At 46.9% G+C, this 16,751-nt stretch overlaps 1 protein-coding gene across 1 annotated transcript; it reads right to left on the bottom strand.

Moving 5' to 3' along the window:
• Nucleotides 1-4,158: 4,158 nt before the first annotated feature.
• LOC103637980 (ubiquitin carboxyl-terminal hydrolase 23) lies at nt 4,159-15,267 on the bottom strand. Its single transcript, XM_008660977.2, has 11 exons — nt 14,580-15,267; nt 14,199-14,313; nt 9,975-10,085; nt 9,357-9,529; nt 8,934-9,260; nt 8,693-8,818; nt 5,943-6,617; nt 5,745-5,870; nt 5,074-5,620; nt 4,881-4,971; nt 4,159-4,663 (listed from the first exon to the last, which is right to left on the bottom strand). Exons 1-11 carry the CDS (start codon nt 14,841-14,843, stop codon nt 4,507-4,509), a joined length of 2,712 nt encoding a protein of 903 aa, XP_008659199.1. The 5' UTR covers nt 14,844-15,267; the 3' UTR covers nt 4,159-4,506.
• Nucleotides 15,268-16,751: the final 1,484 nt, after the last annotated feature.

Genomic DNA, 16,751 nt, shown 5'->3' with positions numbered 1-16,751 from the left:
GCGGGGGGAGTGTTAAATGCCGGTACTAATCTAGGCGATGAATGATCTTGGAAGCTTGCTTGGGTTGCGCTAATGGCGCGCTGGCCCCACCGTCGTCCCAGGCCAGGCATGCAATTGGAGGCGCAGGGGAGGGAGGAATTAACTGCGGGGGGCGAGCAACCCATGTTGATGCTGCTGCAGCCTGCGGGGGAAGGGAAGCTGCCGCTGCCGGTACCAGTAACTGCGCTGCGGGCTCTGCCGTGCTGCCATTTTTAACCCTCTGCACGCAAACAATCTCTCGGAATGGAACTGTGAATTCCTGGGTGTTACTGACGGCCGAACCGAGCAGAGCAGAGGTCGGGCAGTGCCAGGGCCAGGGAATTTTCCTTCTGGAGACTGGAGGGTGTGTCCTCATGTCAGCGTCGTCCAGTGCAGTGCAGCGCTGTGCCTGCCTGTGCCTGTGCTACTGCTGCTGGGAGGAGACGGAGCTGCAGCCTTGCAGGGTGCGCCTAGGTCTAGGCTAGGTAGGGCGTAGGCATTTTTCGTTAGGCCGGAACTAGGTGGCGGGGAGACGTCGGATGAAGCATCCGACGGCTGGTATTGAGCCCGGCAAAACGAGTCGTAGTAGGGTAGAAGCTCCGTGCAACTGTGCAAGTGCGTCACCAGCAGCAATACGGGTGGTGTAGCTGTAGCAGCAAGCAGCAGCATTTTCACCACACAGGATAATTTTTTTTTGAAATGCGTCCGTCTCTGACTCTCTGATCTATTATAAAAAAACACTCCACTAATCATGGATGGCGTGGCCTAGGCACCTATATAGCTCAACCTGATCCAAAGACACGCACGATCATGGCCTGGCCTAGTTGGCGAGCAGCGAGTTACTCCTAATTTGTCCAGCCGACCAGTCCATTACATATGGCCACGTCATGCATGACACCATGCATGGCGATTAGAGTCCCGTACCATATACACAAACGCTACCTCGTACTAACTTGCGTGTTAACTGCGGATTCGAATTGAAACGATGAGGAATTAAATGGGAGAGCCACGGGGTTTTTTTTAACTCCCAGCAGCTGGTTAAACCGCCCGCGCTCCGATCCGGATAGAACTGAAGGCTTTGGGCATTGACCGTTGATGATGAGGAGTTCAAATTCAATTCGTCCGTGAACAGTACGTGTAGCTAGGCACCGTATTCCAGTCATCGATCAGCTGCAGGTAACAACGCCGCCAAACCGAACCATGCAGCAGCAACTGGTTCTCGTACACTGTTATTAGGGCGATAAATACTTGTTGTCTGACTGACGAGGACAGACCTTAGGGCATGTACTACAAACTTGTACAACCCAGAGGCTTATTAGGATCGATTTGTAAAGTATAAGAGACGGTTAAGAAATTGCATAATACAACTCAGAGCCTATAAATCATAAATACAGTTAAGACATAATATGTATAGAGAGTGGTGTAGAGACGGGCTCTCCACGAAGAGACTGTCTCTTGATTTATTTATTTATTTATTGCACTTACTACACCCTAGAGACTGTTTAAAAGATGTCTAATTTGAGCGTACTGTGAGCTCAAAAAAAAAGTTACGGTTACACACAGCTCGTTCGTACACTTCTCCGTAACATTCTTGATTTATAGCACTAATAAAACAGGGAAAAGTGAAGTTATTAACTGAAGAGTGGCTTGTTGGGAGACTAGTCTACAAACTACGTACTTAATTGCATTATTAATTGCTGACAGACGATAGCTTTATTTGTTTAAATTACTACGCACTCCAGCAGCCATGCATGCAAGGGCCGGCCGGCTAGCGACGAAGTCGTTATTAGCTAGGGGATTAATTAGAGCTATAGACTGCTTGCGGAGTACTGTATAAAATTACTTCTATACTTCCAAGCAATCGTCATTCTAATTACTTTTACTTTTACTTTTACTTTTACTTCCAAGCAATCGTCATTCTAAGCAAGACGCATTACGTGTGGGAGTTAAAATTTTGAATAAAGAAATAGACACGTACGCGGTGGTATTACCGTGTATTTCTTTTTTTTTTCCTTTTTACAGTATGCATATATGCCTTGCCTGCCAAATGCATGGCACGCCATTCATTCCTAGGCGACGGTACAGAACAGAACCCACATCTCGGCGCAGAACCTACGGTACGCGCGCGCGCGAGTCCGGCGGCCGTATGGCGCGCCGTTCAAAATTTTCCAAAACTCCGATCCGGGATCTATCCATGATCCATGCATGCATGAGATATGCATGAGCCGCCGGCCCGGGGGCTGGACGGAGCCAGTCAGCCAGCAGATAGATACTAGATACTACTACTCATGAATGCTCAGCTCGCTACGTACGTACTACAGTATACGTGCTGACGATGATTGCAATTGCTGCAGGCTCGCGGGATCTTGTCGGCCGGCCGGCCGGCCAGCCACACGAAGAAAGGGAGGGAGGGATTCGTGTGCGTGGCTCCACCACTTCCAACGTGCTTCCTTCCTTCTCGTGTGTGCATGCGTGCGTACGTACGTAAACCCCTCAGCGTACGTACGTGGAGCTAGTAGCTAGCGCGGGCAGCAACGAACGAACACCGCGCGCGTCACGTGCATAGCATGCACTTCAATCGCGCGCGATCGAGAATTTTAATTTCCGCGCGCTATACGAAGGATTTTGAAACCCCCCTCCGGCCGGGCCGGGGATCTCTCCGATCGATCCGGCATATCAATGCTGCGCGCGCGCACCACCCTGCATCATTGATCATCGTCCATCGTCGAGCCGGCCGGCAGGCAATCATGGATGACGACGATGATCACTTCCATCAATGCGCGCGGGAGTCGGGGGCCGGGGGCGGGTACGTAGCTTTGGAAATGACATCAAGTTGTACAGATGGACATGGACGTACGGACTACGGCGGAGGGGGGAGAGAAGAATCATTTGCAGTAACGACGACGACCACGTCTCGGCAAGCTAGCGCGTGCGTGCGTGATGAGGACGACGGAGGCCGTGTCGCGCGCGCGAGACGACGCCGCCGCCGCCAGCAGGCCACACGAGAGCGCGCGCGCCCCGTCGTCGATCATAGGGAACGCGTGAGGCCCCGCGCGACACATTTACTCGTGCACGGGGCGGTTTAATACGCCCTCCCCCCCTACGGCCCTACATACCACTGCTGCTGCATGCATGGACGACGACGATGCGCGTGTGCTACGTACTCGATCGACCAGGCTGAGCGAACTGCGGACACTCGTGCATCCATCATCACCCCCCTCTGCTTCACTTCATTTCTGCTAGCCGTATATGTGCACGTGTCGTCATTGGGTGGGTCTCTGCCCGTTTGGCTGCAGCATGGGGAGGACCAGCTGGGGCGGGACGGGCGCACGCGCGCATGCAGGCCTTTTTCAATAGTTCAATTCACCAACGTCCTTGTGTTCAAATTACAAAAAAAAAACGTTCTGATTTTCACCGTGTGTTTATTATTAGGTGCAATATGCTGTACTGCAGACACCACAATTAAAACAGTGCAACTTTTACTTGGACAGACGTTTCACAATTTACAACAGAGGAGGGTTAGTTGTTGCATTGCATTGCAGTGCAGTCCATCCATGACATATTTCGCCCATCCATGTGATCCATCGCCGCTTCAAACTTCCCAGCGCAAGCGGCCGGCGTCTACCGCACTGCACTGCACGGCGTGCGGCGGGCCAGAGGTACCGGCGATGGCGCATTGAAGCGGCGTCCCAAGCCACCGTACCGGAGCTGAATCCCAAGACGGATCCGATCCCTCGGGCGGGGGGAGGCTGAGAGCAGGACCAGACAGACCAACGCACGCCGCCGCCGCGCGACCGCCGTATCACTTGCCCGTTGCCGCAATTACTCCCCGGTCGAGGGCCAATCCAGCTCCAGCCAATCCAGCTTGTCGAACTGCCTCGTACTGCCCCGCTCGCCATTAACGGGTGGGATCACCTGCTATTGCTATTATTATTACTTCAAAAACAATAAAAACAAGTGGGATCGCCAGCTACAACTACAACACCGCGCCACCGGTCTGGTTTCCTTGCCTTGCGGCCTTCTACTGCACTTACAGTTACAGCACAGTCAAAAAGAAAAAGGAGGAGAATTACATTCCAAATTGCAAAGATGGATTTTTTTTTTCCTTCCCAAAAGGATAAAGATCGCATTGGCAAGCACTGAATCATAAAACTGATCACCACCATCGTTTTATTCTTCATCAGTAACTAAAAACAGCAGAGCAGAATGCAGCAAAATAGTCTCGCCAATTTTGTTCCCCCCAACTCAACTAAACAGCACTCCGTTACAACCGAACAAATGTTTCAAATGTTCTACGAAAACTGCCCAAAACGTCACATCGTCGACAACTAATGGGGACTACCGTACCGACGACGGATATGGTTTTTAAACGTAAATCTCCCTCACCAATGGGTGCTAAAACGTAACAACAAACAGCATGTGCGTCCGGGGATTCTCTCTCTCTCTCTCTCTCTCTCGTATTCTCTCAACTCCCCCCTCTCTACCGTGTTAGGCCCGCTTGTTCCAAGACTTGCCTCGGTAGGATTTCTGCTTCGTCCTCCGCTGCGATACGTAGTCCGCCTCCTCCTGGAACGGGTTTGGCCCGCCAAAGTCTTGCTTTGACCTCCGCACCTTCTTCGTCTTCCCTCGGTCGTACTCCTCGTCCCTGTAAAAAAAAAAAGAGAGGCCAAGTGAACGTAAGCTCAACCAAGTATCTGTTCCCTTGAAAGAAAATTGTGAAGTCTGAAGTACACCGATGAGGCTTCAAACATGGATACAGGACATGAAAGAATATTAGTAAGTAGATGTAATCACAGGACATGACAGAATATTAGTACACCGCTGAGGCTTCAAACATGAATACTGCAAGAGATAAAACTCACCACTCATCTAAGATGTAGCCACCGCTCTTGCGTTTGGACTGCGGCTCAGCGACCTTTATGTTTGGCATGTCTACGTCATCCCAGCGCGGAACTGAACATCAACAAACGATAGAGCACAGTTAGAACTGACGGCACAGCAGCACGTTTCATCTCTAAAATAGATTGAGCATCTGCCGAGAGAAGATGAGCTGACCGGTAGCTTCCATCAGGTCCGTTGCGCGAATACTGGCAGGCTGGGTCGCTACAACCTTAGCATCTGTGGAAGGGTTCGGATCAGACTTTGGAACGCCGGCACTGCAAGAAGGTGCACTTGTGCCAGCACCGACACGAGCTCCGTCGACCTTCTGCTTGTTTTGCGAGGACTGGGCGTCATCTTTGGACCTTGCACTAGCATGTGACCGTTTCTGATGGCTGGAGGTACATTCTACGGTTTCAGAGCATGCAGTGGACGATGTTGACGTCAGCTGCTCACTCAAACAAGATAAATTTGCCGCGTCCTTGCAGGCTACAACACGTCTTATCATTTTACTTCTCTTGCGGTTCGCTTTCTTCCCTGGCTTTAGATGTCTGGACCCTAACCACATGTTCACAACAGGATACCTCACAAACTTCTTTGACTTCGAATTCACCTTTTTCTCTGTAGTTCCATTGCATGAAGCAGACACAGCAACGTGCATGATGACACCAGAGCTGATCTCTACTCCACAATCTGCTTGAGCAATTACTGGTGCAGTATTGTTCTGTTTACAGGGACATGTATAACAAATATTTAAAAAAAACAGCTCATGTTCAACAAAATTGTGGTACTATTATAACTTAGTTCGTCTGCAAAAAAGCAACAGCAAGGGAGAAGTGGGGTGCTACCTGACTCGTAGGAAGTGCCTTTGTGATTTCATTAGCTTGATCCACAGATTCTGATAAGTTCATTGCTTTCTCACCGGATGTGAGACATCCAATGCTAAGCACAGCACCATTTGAAACAACAGAATCCTGGAATTTAATAAATAAATATATGAATCCTTCAAATTTTATTTAAAAACATACAGCAACCGTCTTACAAACCTTCTTTGATAAAGACAGTGTAGCAAACTCAGTAGCTGTGTCCTTTACATTGGCAGTTGGCTTGGAAGATGGAGCTGTTTGAGGCTGAGAAGTTAGTTTGTCTGCCTTGGACAATGTAGCGGCATCATTAGCAACAGCAGAGACAACAGAAGTATTTTCCCCTGCACCAGCCTTAGGTTCCATTTCCTGCAAGGGCCTCCCAACAACTGTTTGTTCACCACAAGTATTTGTAAATGGCGCAGGTTGGTGGGATGAGGTTTTCTCCTCATTTTTTACAGCAAACTGCATTGGTTTAGTTGGCAAGATACCAACATCATTTCGAGCTATGGGGGCTTGTGTGGAAGGTAGAGCATTGTTTTGAGAGGCTGGAGCATCTTCAGCTTTGACCTCATTCTTTGAACAGTGGATTGTTTTAGTCTTGCTGGAAATTGTAGAGTAGCCAATGATTGTGCCGTGCGTCTTATCACCAAATGGAGACACACCATTCAAATTTTGTGCTCTTACATTGGTTTGTGCAATACCATTCAAACTTGAGATTTTTTCAGAGGTTTTCTTCTTGAGCAAATTAGCAGCATTATTATCTTTGCACACCACCGACTTCCCAATACTGTTACGTACATAAAATAACATATAAGCCTTCTGCTTCAATACGTCTGCTTCACGAACTTGGCGCACCTGTAGTTGATGCCCATAAGAATCAGTATCGGGATTCAGGAAAGACTATAGTCTGCCAAAGAGCCAAAGGGCAAAAAGTGAAAGTAGCACATGACACAATGTAGCTCAACACATGAGGCAATTCTTCTCTCATTTGTTGCTAATCTAGCCAATGGTTCTTTTTCATCAAAATAAACAAAAGTAATGTATCAAAACAGGATAGTAAGTGACATCAATGACAGGTAACCATGAATAAATCTACAGGAACACTTTCTAAATTCCTAAACCAACAAATTGACTAACTTGCATGAACAACATTGAAACAGAAAGCTCAGTTCAGCAATATATAAAGGTTTCTGATATGGAGATAATAATGGTCCTTAAGGCATCGCCTAATCATCCAGGCGCGCACTGGGTCTTGTGTGTTTGGCTTCGCCTCTAGCAATCTGTGTTGTTATTGCCTGGGCGTCCTGTAGGATGGAGGCGAAAACCATAGGTGTGGGCTCGCGGAACATAGGAACCAGGCACAAAAAGAATGAGCGGGCGGAGAATAAAATCAAGAGGAAAACCATGTGAGGGGGTAGAAATTGAGGGTTCCAAGTAGCTATATCAGCTAATCAAGGCACAATCGAGAGGGAAACAGAGAAAAGAAAGGGAAAGAGGAGGGCAGCGCCGAAGAACCTGAAACGGACCTTGGCATCTGTGCCTATCTATAACCTTGATCCCATGAGAATCTGCTGGCCCTAATTCATGCCTGCATGCCTCTCCGATGGTCTCCGCGCGGCTGAGACTCTGCTTCTCCCTTCCCTGCCCAACCCTCTTCATCGCCCTAATGCCTAGGTCCTCCATTCCCTTCCCTCTGCTCTGTTGTCTGTGCTTCCTCTACTCTAGTGCTTGCTTGTGTTTGGCTTGGCTTGGCTCTTCTCTGCTCTACAGCCAACAAGGCAATAACACAGCGGAGAGTCCAGCTGCATATGGTCCCAGGAATGATCCAAAACAAAGATTGCTGGACTCGAAAGATCCACAATGGGATTATTTATGGCTATTGGGCAGACCCAAGGAGCAAAATAAGGTAACATGTAAGCTTTGCAACAAGAGGATTCTTGGAGAACCTAAAAGTTTTAAGAAACATCTAGCTGGTGGCTATGGAAATGTGTTTCCATGTCCAGAGACTGGCACTGAACTAGAGAAAAAGATGGGAGAATACTTGGGCGCTGCTAATAATGCTAATGAGTTTGATGACGACAACAGATATTGAAAGATGAGAGCCAAGAATTGGGTGTTGATTATTGAAAGATTCCATGTGTCCCATAATAGAGGGTGCAGTTCACTTCACTCTCTTTTTTGACGGGCATGCAAATAAGCACCACTTATTGTTCCTTCTACCATGCTGTGTACATGCTGCTGCACTGTGGAGCGAGCGTTTGATTGGCCAAGCATGCCTGGATGAGATCGCCGAGCTAAATGTGTGATTAAAAAAACAGCGGCATGGCCACACGGTAAATTAGTTGTTTGACGGAGTAGAAGTGCTTCTTGGCCTTTCCATGGAAGGAAGTCGCACCTATAGAGGGATGGAGGGAGTACTTATTACCTTATTTTGTAATGTGGAGTGTGAAATTGAGGACTACTAATAATCTTGTGATTACTTATTACCTTGGTTTGTTTTGGGATATGTCTATGGCATCACTTCACCACATACCGTATGTGGCTAGGCATTGTGAAGGGGTGGGTCACCACATGTCACCTTAACGCCTTACAAACCATGGAAATACTAGTAAATTCTTGAAGAGCAACAAACTAAAGAACACTCGCTGTTTTGAAGAGAATTTCGAGGATTCAATAACAAATTAAGTTGGTGTATGCAGTGTATGAGACATTGATAAAGCTTTTAAAAGGTAGAGAATAAAGTTGTATACCAGACAAACATTGTAGCTCTCATGGAGCTAGAGGACTTAAGCATGGAAAAAATCTCTTGTGTAGTTTAATAAATGTTAATTACATGGATACTAAATGATTGTGCAAAGTGCAATTTAGTAGTAGCACTAGAACTACAAATAGAATGGGCAAAACACCATCAAAAGAATGTCATACTAGACCTCTTTATCATCAAGATTGTGCCACATCCCGCTGGATGTACGAACGTAGCAATAGTAATGGCCTGATTGAGTGCTCCAACCTGTATGGACTAGGACACCATAAAGGCTGTATTTAAAATCTGTTCCCTGCATCAATAATCAAGATGCATGACAATACTATGAGAAACAAACTGAAAATGCTAAAGAGAAGTTAATTGAAAGCATACAATGTAAAGCGAGAATTTCAAAACAAGCCACTCACTTTAGAGTCACTAACAAATGGTTTCAAATCAAGAATTGATTGGAAGTCCACTTTTTTGTCAATCTTCTCACGAGGATTGAAAGGGCTGAAGCGCTTCAGATGAATTGTCAAGACATTGGGGGCTTTATCAATTGTAAGTCGTTTCTTTGCTACAACTTTCTGCCTGCAGCGTTCACACTCGTATTCCTTTTGACCCTCGTCTAGTAGCTCATCCTCGGTAAAATTTTCAAGTGCCCGCACCAAAGTCGTGGCCTTGGCAATCTCAAGACTGAGATCCAAGAAAGGATCAAATTTATTGGAGCAATGTAAGCAACGTGTGCATTTGACCTGTAAGCACAAATAAGGTGGACAACTAGTGATAAATAAGGGAATGCAGTCTCTTCTGCCAGCTTAGGGATAACTTCAACAATGCACAGAGCATACCTGACTTCTAAGGCGGCCACCAAATATTTTGTGAACTAAGCTTTTGTCATAAGCACTTTGAGACTCAGTCGATACCCCAGAAGGTAAACAGCATTTATGCATGGATTCAAGCAAATTAACCATTAACTCGTGTGCATCTTCTTGTCTTGAATTTCGGAAAGTGCGAGAAATGCCTATTTTGCAGTTAAAGATCCCATTCTGGTTATAGAATAAAAGCAAGATTGCAGAATCACCTAATTTAAAATGATTTGTCACCGCAACCGCTGTGTTTTTAATGGTGTGCAGCCTAGTCACAGCATGGTCATCAATTGGGTCAAGGAGGAGTCTCATCTCTGGTATAGGGCTGGAGCCAGGGATTTATCTAACATCCTTATGGTCCAGTAATTTCAGTCGGTAATATTTATTTTGAGTCTCCATGGTCACGGGTCTAGATGTCTTTTGTTGTTGTTGGTGTTAATTTTCTCCTTCTCCCTATAGCCTAGTGTTTGTGGGTTCGTGTGGAGTTGTACGAGGTTTCTTCTTGCCTCACCTTTTCTTCTTAATATATTGATACACAGCTCTCCTGTGTTTTCGAAAAAAAAGATTTGTCATTTTAATTCAGAGAAGATAAAAGGATACAGCGCAAGTTCTTGACAATACGAAATGGTGTCACTATTTTTCCAGTTGATTCTAGAGCAGTCTTGACATGTATCTGAAGAGCACATAATGCACAAAATCCGGATGTGCGACCTTCAGGAGAAGAGAATAAATTAGCAACAGCAATAAAATAAATACTACACAGTGCAAAAATAAGAGAGATTTTTGCTTTTTAACAAGCTTCAGAGTAGAGAAAAGAACTTTAAGTTTCCTACAAAGGCTGTGTCATGAAAATGTACTTAATAAGTAGCATCATTTGTACTCCATACAGACATGCATCATGGTCATGGACCAACTGATCAATTGTAGCATTTATGGTGATTTACAGCTCAGTAAGACTTTCCATACTAGTGGCGTTTTTCACTATACAAACATACAGGAAAGAATACCGTTTGTCCATGAGAAATCTCAGATTTCCTATCAATTTCCACAGTGCAGGTACAAGTGCAAAGCATTGTCTGGCTCATAACTAAATAGCGAACAAGTAACAAGTTTACAACAAATAACTACTTGATGCATCATGTATATACAAAAAATAGCACACCCCACTAGTGAATATACATACGCACACTCAGCTTCAAGAAATAGATCATGTTAGTACTCAGTAAGATGAACAACATCAAATATGTTACTAGCGGGATGACTGATTTGGAAGTGCATGAAGAGCAGTCAACTCATCACAAATCACAAATGAAACTGGGACAACTCTGAATCCCAAATAATGAGCACAGCAGATTGAATACATCCAACTAGAGGGAACACAAAAAAGTAACATTCATTGTATGTGGCTAATCAGATAGCCAGAAAATACACGTTGATGTAGAACTGGGGATCTTGAAATGTATTAACTACGATTAATACCAAGCTGCAAAAACTTGCAGCTCTAAATTTGGATCAACCATTAGAGTTCCATGCATGATATGGCCATAGGGAATTGCATCTTAGTTGGCTGAACAAGATCCAGGCTGAAAAAATGGTGAGATTGGGCAGTGGAGTAAAAACGGATAACATTGGCCCGTTGGAGTCTTGGCAATGAAGGATTAGAGGTACTCTTGTCTTTGGTGTCACACCAATAAATGACAGTAGTACATGAAATAGGTTTGGCTTAACTTCCAGCTACGTATAATATTCAGTTCAGTTACTGCTGCCTCTGAAATCCACAAGCTCATATGTAACATTGTCATCTGACAAAATTGTCAGGGACCTTGCTGTCCAGACAAAGACTACCAAGGAAGCGCGGGAAGCCGATGAGGAGACGGACATTGCTACGGCAGCCGGGGCCAGACGCAGCAAGCGAGCATCGAAGCCCAGCAAGGCATATGCGGGCTCTGAGTGGGGAAATTAGGCCCATGGCCTGATGTGGCAAATAGACACATTTATATACCGTGTATGCCTGAACAGAGAGGTCAGGCTGGTTGTATGAACCTGGCGGCGGCCGGCGGCGATCAGGTGTGATCGTTCCTCAGTTCGGCAAACTAACAATACTACCCTCACGGTTGTGTGTGTGCGTTATCTGTGTTCTTGCCAGTCGAGATTGAGTGAGGTGCTAACATTTGGTAATCGGAGCAAGGTAGATCCAAATCCCCATCGCCAATCCCACAACTGGCACCATGTTGACCGAGGAACAGCAAGCGATGCTCTGGGCTGCTGTCTAGAAGATGGAGAACAATCGAAGGACGCACACAGCACTTTGCGAGTTCCTGTCCACCACGGAGCGGATGGCGAACGCCATATCGGCGCTAGTCGTCACCACTGAGGAGGACGGCTCCGACAAGCTGGCAGCAACCTTACCAGCAATGCCCATGCCTTCCCCGACCTTAGATCCATGCCACGACACCAGCTTCACCACCTCCCTTGTCACCACGAAGCTACCCCTCATCTCCACCACCACGAGCATGCGTGTGAGCGCAGGCCACGCTGCCACAGCCGCGAGCAGGCACGGGCAGACGCATGAGCGTGCGCCACCACCGGCCCCAGCCATGCGTGCGGACGAGCAGGCACTCCTTCCGTCGTAGCGGGCACGTGCGGGCCACCAACGCCACTGCACAGACTGCAGTGCGCCATACCCCGTCCAGGCACCCCGGTCACCACCGCACAGGCGAGCGCACACGGGTCGTCGTCACCTCCGCCACGCAGGCAAGCGCGCGGGCCAACACTGCAACCGTGCAGGCAAACACGCAGGTCGCGACACACCTGCCCAGGAGCAACCAAAAGTGCTGCCCACCAAGTGTTCGATGTTTCGCCTCAATCCAGTGACTGGAGAAGATGTTATGTTCAGCACCATTGGTGGAAGTCAATCTAGTGTGGAGATCAATGTTCTCCAAGGAGAAAGAGAGATCGTGAAGACAGCAAGTCTCTTGGTAGCTTCCAGCTTGATGGAATCCCTCCTGCTCCACGTGGTGTTCCGCAGATCAAAGTCAAGTTCGATATTGATGCTAACGGTATCCTTTCTGTCACCGCTGTGAACAAGGGTACTGGGAAGAAGCAGGATATCAAAATTACTGGTGCTAGCAATCTGCCAAAGGACGAGGTGGATAGGATGGTTGGCGAAGCTGGGAAGTTCACAGAAGAGGACAAGCAGAAGTGAGACGCCATTAACACTAAGAACCAAGCCGAGTCAGTCACCTACCAGACCGAGAAGCAACTGAAGGAACTAGGGGACCATGTCCCAGGTGATGTCAAGGGGAAAGTAGAGTCGAAGAGCTCAAGGATCCGGTTACAAGTAACAGAAATATTGTGGAGCAGCAGGATGAGACTGATGAGAAAATAATGCTATGAAATAGACAGGGCACGCAACATAGAAGCTACTGAAGAAAATGCTATTGCTGCTGAGAGTAACACAGGAACCATCACAAATGTTGTTGAAGAAAAAATCCCTAATGAAGAAATTATTTTAGGCACTATCTCTTTTAACATGGCAAACAACAGTGTTAAGGAGGAAAAGATGTATAACGAAGAAGTGAACAAGGGCCTAGGTTCTCATTAGGATATTATGGTACATGGTCCTGATAAAGTCAAAGAGAAGATGTGTGAAGCGACCATGTCAGGTCCCACCTTAGACAAGCTCAGTTTGCTTAAATCTACTGACAGTCAGAGGTAAGGATGAAAGCACGGGTGCAGACCCTGTTTCACACGAGACCAATCTGGCACAAACCAGCGATGGTGCTGATGAAGAGATGATCACAGAGCCTGCTGTTGACACTGGGCAAGAGGAGCATCTAAGGGAAAATCACGATGAAAGTGGAATATTGGCATTCATATTTGCAGCCTGTTGAATTTGTTATCAAAACCGATCAGCCAAGTTCGGCATATATTGATGATCAATGGACTGCTACTCCCTGGCAACAGAAAGATATCACCAATCTTATGGATCTGCAATTTCGTATTCTCTACGGACAAGCGATCCTGTCTTGGTTGATCCATATGGGCAAGATCCATCAACAAGGAAATTACTGGGTTGTCTGACCACAGGAGGTAAAGTTGAGTATTATACATTAACTCAAGGAGTCATCAGGTACAAAGGGCACATTTGGCTGGGCACCAACAAAATATGCAGCAGTCTGTCATCTCTGTGTTGCATGACAACGCAAGCGGTGGTCGCTCCGGTTTTCCCATCACATATCGCCGTATGAAGACGCTCTTTACATGGCCAATGTTCGGTGCCCGATCTTCAACAGTTTCTGCAGAATCATCAGAGGATGCTCTATCAGCCCTGCTGTTAGTCCACTGTGACTGAAAGGTGCCTGAAGTCATTCTGAAGAACAAGCTGGTTTGCCAAGCGGGCAAGTTTCAGGTGGCACCAGCTTGGGGACAAGCTGTCTCTAAAGGAGGAGATGTCAGCGACCTTGCTGTCCAGACAAAGACTACCAAGGAAGCACGGGAAGCAGATGAGGAGACGGACATTGCTAAGCAGCCGGGGACAGATGCAGCAAGCGAGCATCGAAGCCCGGCATGGGATATACGGGCTCTGATGTGGCACATAGACACATTTATATACCGTGTATACCTGAACAGAGAGGTCAGGCTGGTTGTATGAACCTGGCGGCGGCCGGCGGCGATCAGGTGTGATCGTTCCTCAGTTCGGCAAACTAACAATACTACCCTCACGGTTGTGTGCACGCGTTATCTGTGTTCTTGCCAGTCTAGATCGAGTGAGGTGCTAAAAATGTGTCGAACCGGTTAGATGACAGTACCAACAGCACTTACATGAGGACGTGTGCTTCCCGCTCTGCAAATAGGCAGCGAACGGCTCCGTGTACGTCAAGCATTGCAGAACTGAGTTGAGATAGCAGGTATTCCCAAGATTTTCCAATCCAGCACCCTGTGAGACATCAAGTAACTGCAGTTTACAAACTATTCTCCTGTCTACCACACTAAAACCTGACTAAATGACCATGACGTGACCAAAGCAAGAACCTTGAATAACTAAATAACAAAAAAAACCAGCTACGTTTCACTTCATTTACCCAAATTGACAACTCTAGCGGCAGGTAAACCAAGCACTTCTATTGTGCTGCCTAAAACCCTATAGAAGCTGAAAGTTCAATAGTCCAAATCCTCGAAAAGAGGACAGCTTTGGGCACTCACAATTCTCCCGAGGTAGATCCTTGCGACGCTGAGCTCCGGATCGATCCCGCCACTGTCTCCCTTCTCCGGCCTCCTCGCATCCCCCTCGCTGCTCCCGACCGCCTCCCCGGGCCCCACCTTACCAGCGGCGTCCGGGTTCAGCGTCTCCATCCGGAACCCGCCGCCGCCCACCGCCACAGAGCCATGCGGTCTCCGTGCAAGATGAAACTCAATCCGGCGGTGCAGCACCCCCTCAGGCGCCGCCGCCATCGAAACCCCCGCCATCCTAGGGTTCCTCACCACAGCGGGAGCAGCACAAAGCCACGAGACCGGGCAGGCAAGCCGCAAGCGATTAGCACTTCACCAAATTTCCGGTGGAATTCTGTTGGATTAAACCTTGCAGGGTCGATCGATATGGTAGGGGAGATTGGTGCGGCGAGCTGTTTTTTTTTTCTTTTTCTTTTTTCTGGCCGCCGTTCGCGACGCGATGGCGGAACCGCGGAAGAGAGGGGGACCTGGAGGTGGGAGGCGGCGCTAAAAACCCTATACCCGGATTGGAAGGACGAGGGCGACAGGACGATCTGGATCGTTGACAGGACGATCTGGATCGTTGAGATTTTTAAAGCACGGGGTTTTGCTTCCGCAATACTGTACAAACTTGGACGGGTCTGGTAAGTCGTCTCGTACTCGTATTTACCGAAGATTCGTCACCTTTATACGTGGTGTACTCTAAAACGCTATAAAACGTCGGCTATTTCAGTTTGGAAACTCAAATATCGTTCAAAATTAGACAGACCTAGGTCTCCTTCAAAATAAAGGATTGGTAAAATAGAGAGATAAGAAAAATATAGAAATAGAGTTGCATGAATTACAATTCGATGGTAATTTTTATAAGATTCGTAGAAACTCAATCATTTATTCTAAAGGACATATAGGAAACTTTTTTATAGGATTTTAATCCAACAAAATTCCTTACTTCTCCTTTGTTCGAAAGGAGGCATCAAGGAGGAATGAACTATTTTTTTCTCAGTTTACTCTAATTTTAAAAGATATTTAAGTTTTCAAATTAACTCTAAATATAGAAAATGTTCATCCATCCGAGATTATTTTCTCCTCTCTTCTATCTACTTTTATAGTTTAAATAGTGTAGTTGAACTTTTTATTACTAATCAGTTATCCTGTAAACGTTACGTCACACTAGCCTTTGGTTGTTTCCCATATTTTGGGGGCGATGTGCTCAAAAACACGAAGGTCGTATCAACCCTACATCGACTATTTTGTGGAAGAAAGAAAATCGTCCACTCCCTTCTAGCCCTCTGACACCCTCGAGGCATCTGCTTCACGGTCGTGACTCGTGTCTCGCTCACCTATCCAGTGATAGTGACGATCGTTGAACTCCTAGTCTTCGCGGATCGGCGGTGGCTCGCTTGCCCCGAAGCCTCGCGACGGCACGACCCCATCCCCGTCCATCGACCTAGCGGTCGGCGCCCCATCTCTGGTTCAGTGCCCCCACCCCAAGCCTAGCGCCCTCGCTCCTAGTCTCCTAGTCGATTGTTGCGTCCCCAGCGACCGATGTCCTAAAAGATGAGGCACTTATCATCGTGAGACACACAAAACCGTTAGAGTAATCGCTCGAGCCTCTAACAATGACAACTAGCGACAATTGACGTGTTGTGGTTACCAAGAGCTCCAGACATGGCCACCCTGGCTGTCACATGTGTTCCACTCTGTCTCGCAACCCTGGAGCATCCCCGACTGGTGTTGGTTCTCCTTGAAAGGGCCCACCTCAACACGTTGATCGCGTCTTTATATTTGAGCAATTCAAACATATACATTCTTATGATTGTCTTGCTAGTGTATGGTTGGAAGTTAGGTTGCATTTTTGTCATACGTTAGGCACTCAGGTAAAGTTGGGCTTATAATTAGGAGTTAATTTACGCAAAAAAATAGGATAAGACTGATCCACTCCCTCTTGGGCATCTTGATCCTTTCATCCATGGAGGGTTAAGGTAATATGGGTGAGTTTTCACCATTGCTATTTTTCAACATAATGAGAAATATGTTTGTTATACACTTGGACTCTTGAATTGTGGAACATAATAGGAACTCTTGATCCACTAAGGCTAAGTTTTAACCATTTTCTTAGGATGAGTAAAGATTAAGCTTGGGGTATTGTTGGAGGTGGAAATGTCA

This window comes from Zea mays, chromosome 9 (genome assembly GCF_902167145.1).
Source record: "Zea mays cultivar B73 chromosome 9, Zm-B73-REFERENCE-NAM-5.0, whole genome shotgun sequence".
Taxonomy (NCBI): Eukaryota; Viridiplantae; Streptophyta; class Magnoliopsida; order Poales; family Poaceae; genus Zea; species Zea mays.
This window is presented reverse-complemented; position numbering and strand designations above follow the sequence as displayed.

Coding starts and splice junctions, on each gene's coding strand:
- LOC103637980 (XM_008660977.2), bottom strand. CDS start 14,843: ATGGCGGGGGTTTCGATGGCGGCGGCGCCTGAGGGGGTGCTGCACCGC. Junction 10,086..14,198: donor CGGGAAGCACACGTCCTCAT/GTAAGTGCTGTT, acceptor CTTCTCCTGAAG/GTCGCACATCCGGATTTTGT. Junction 6,618..8,692: donor ACAATCTTGATGATAAAGAG/GTCTAGTATGAC, acceptor CATCAACTACAG/GTGCGCCAAGTTCGTGAAGC.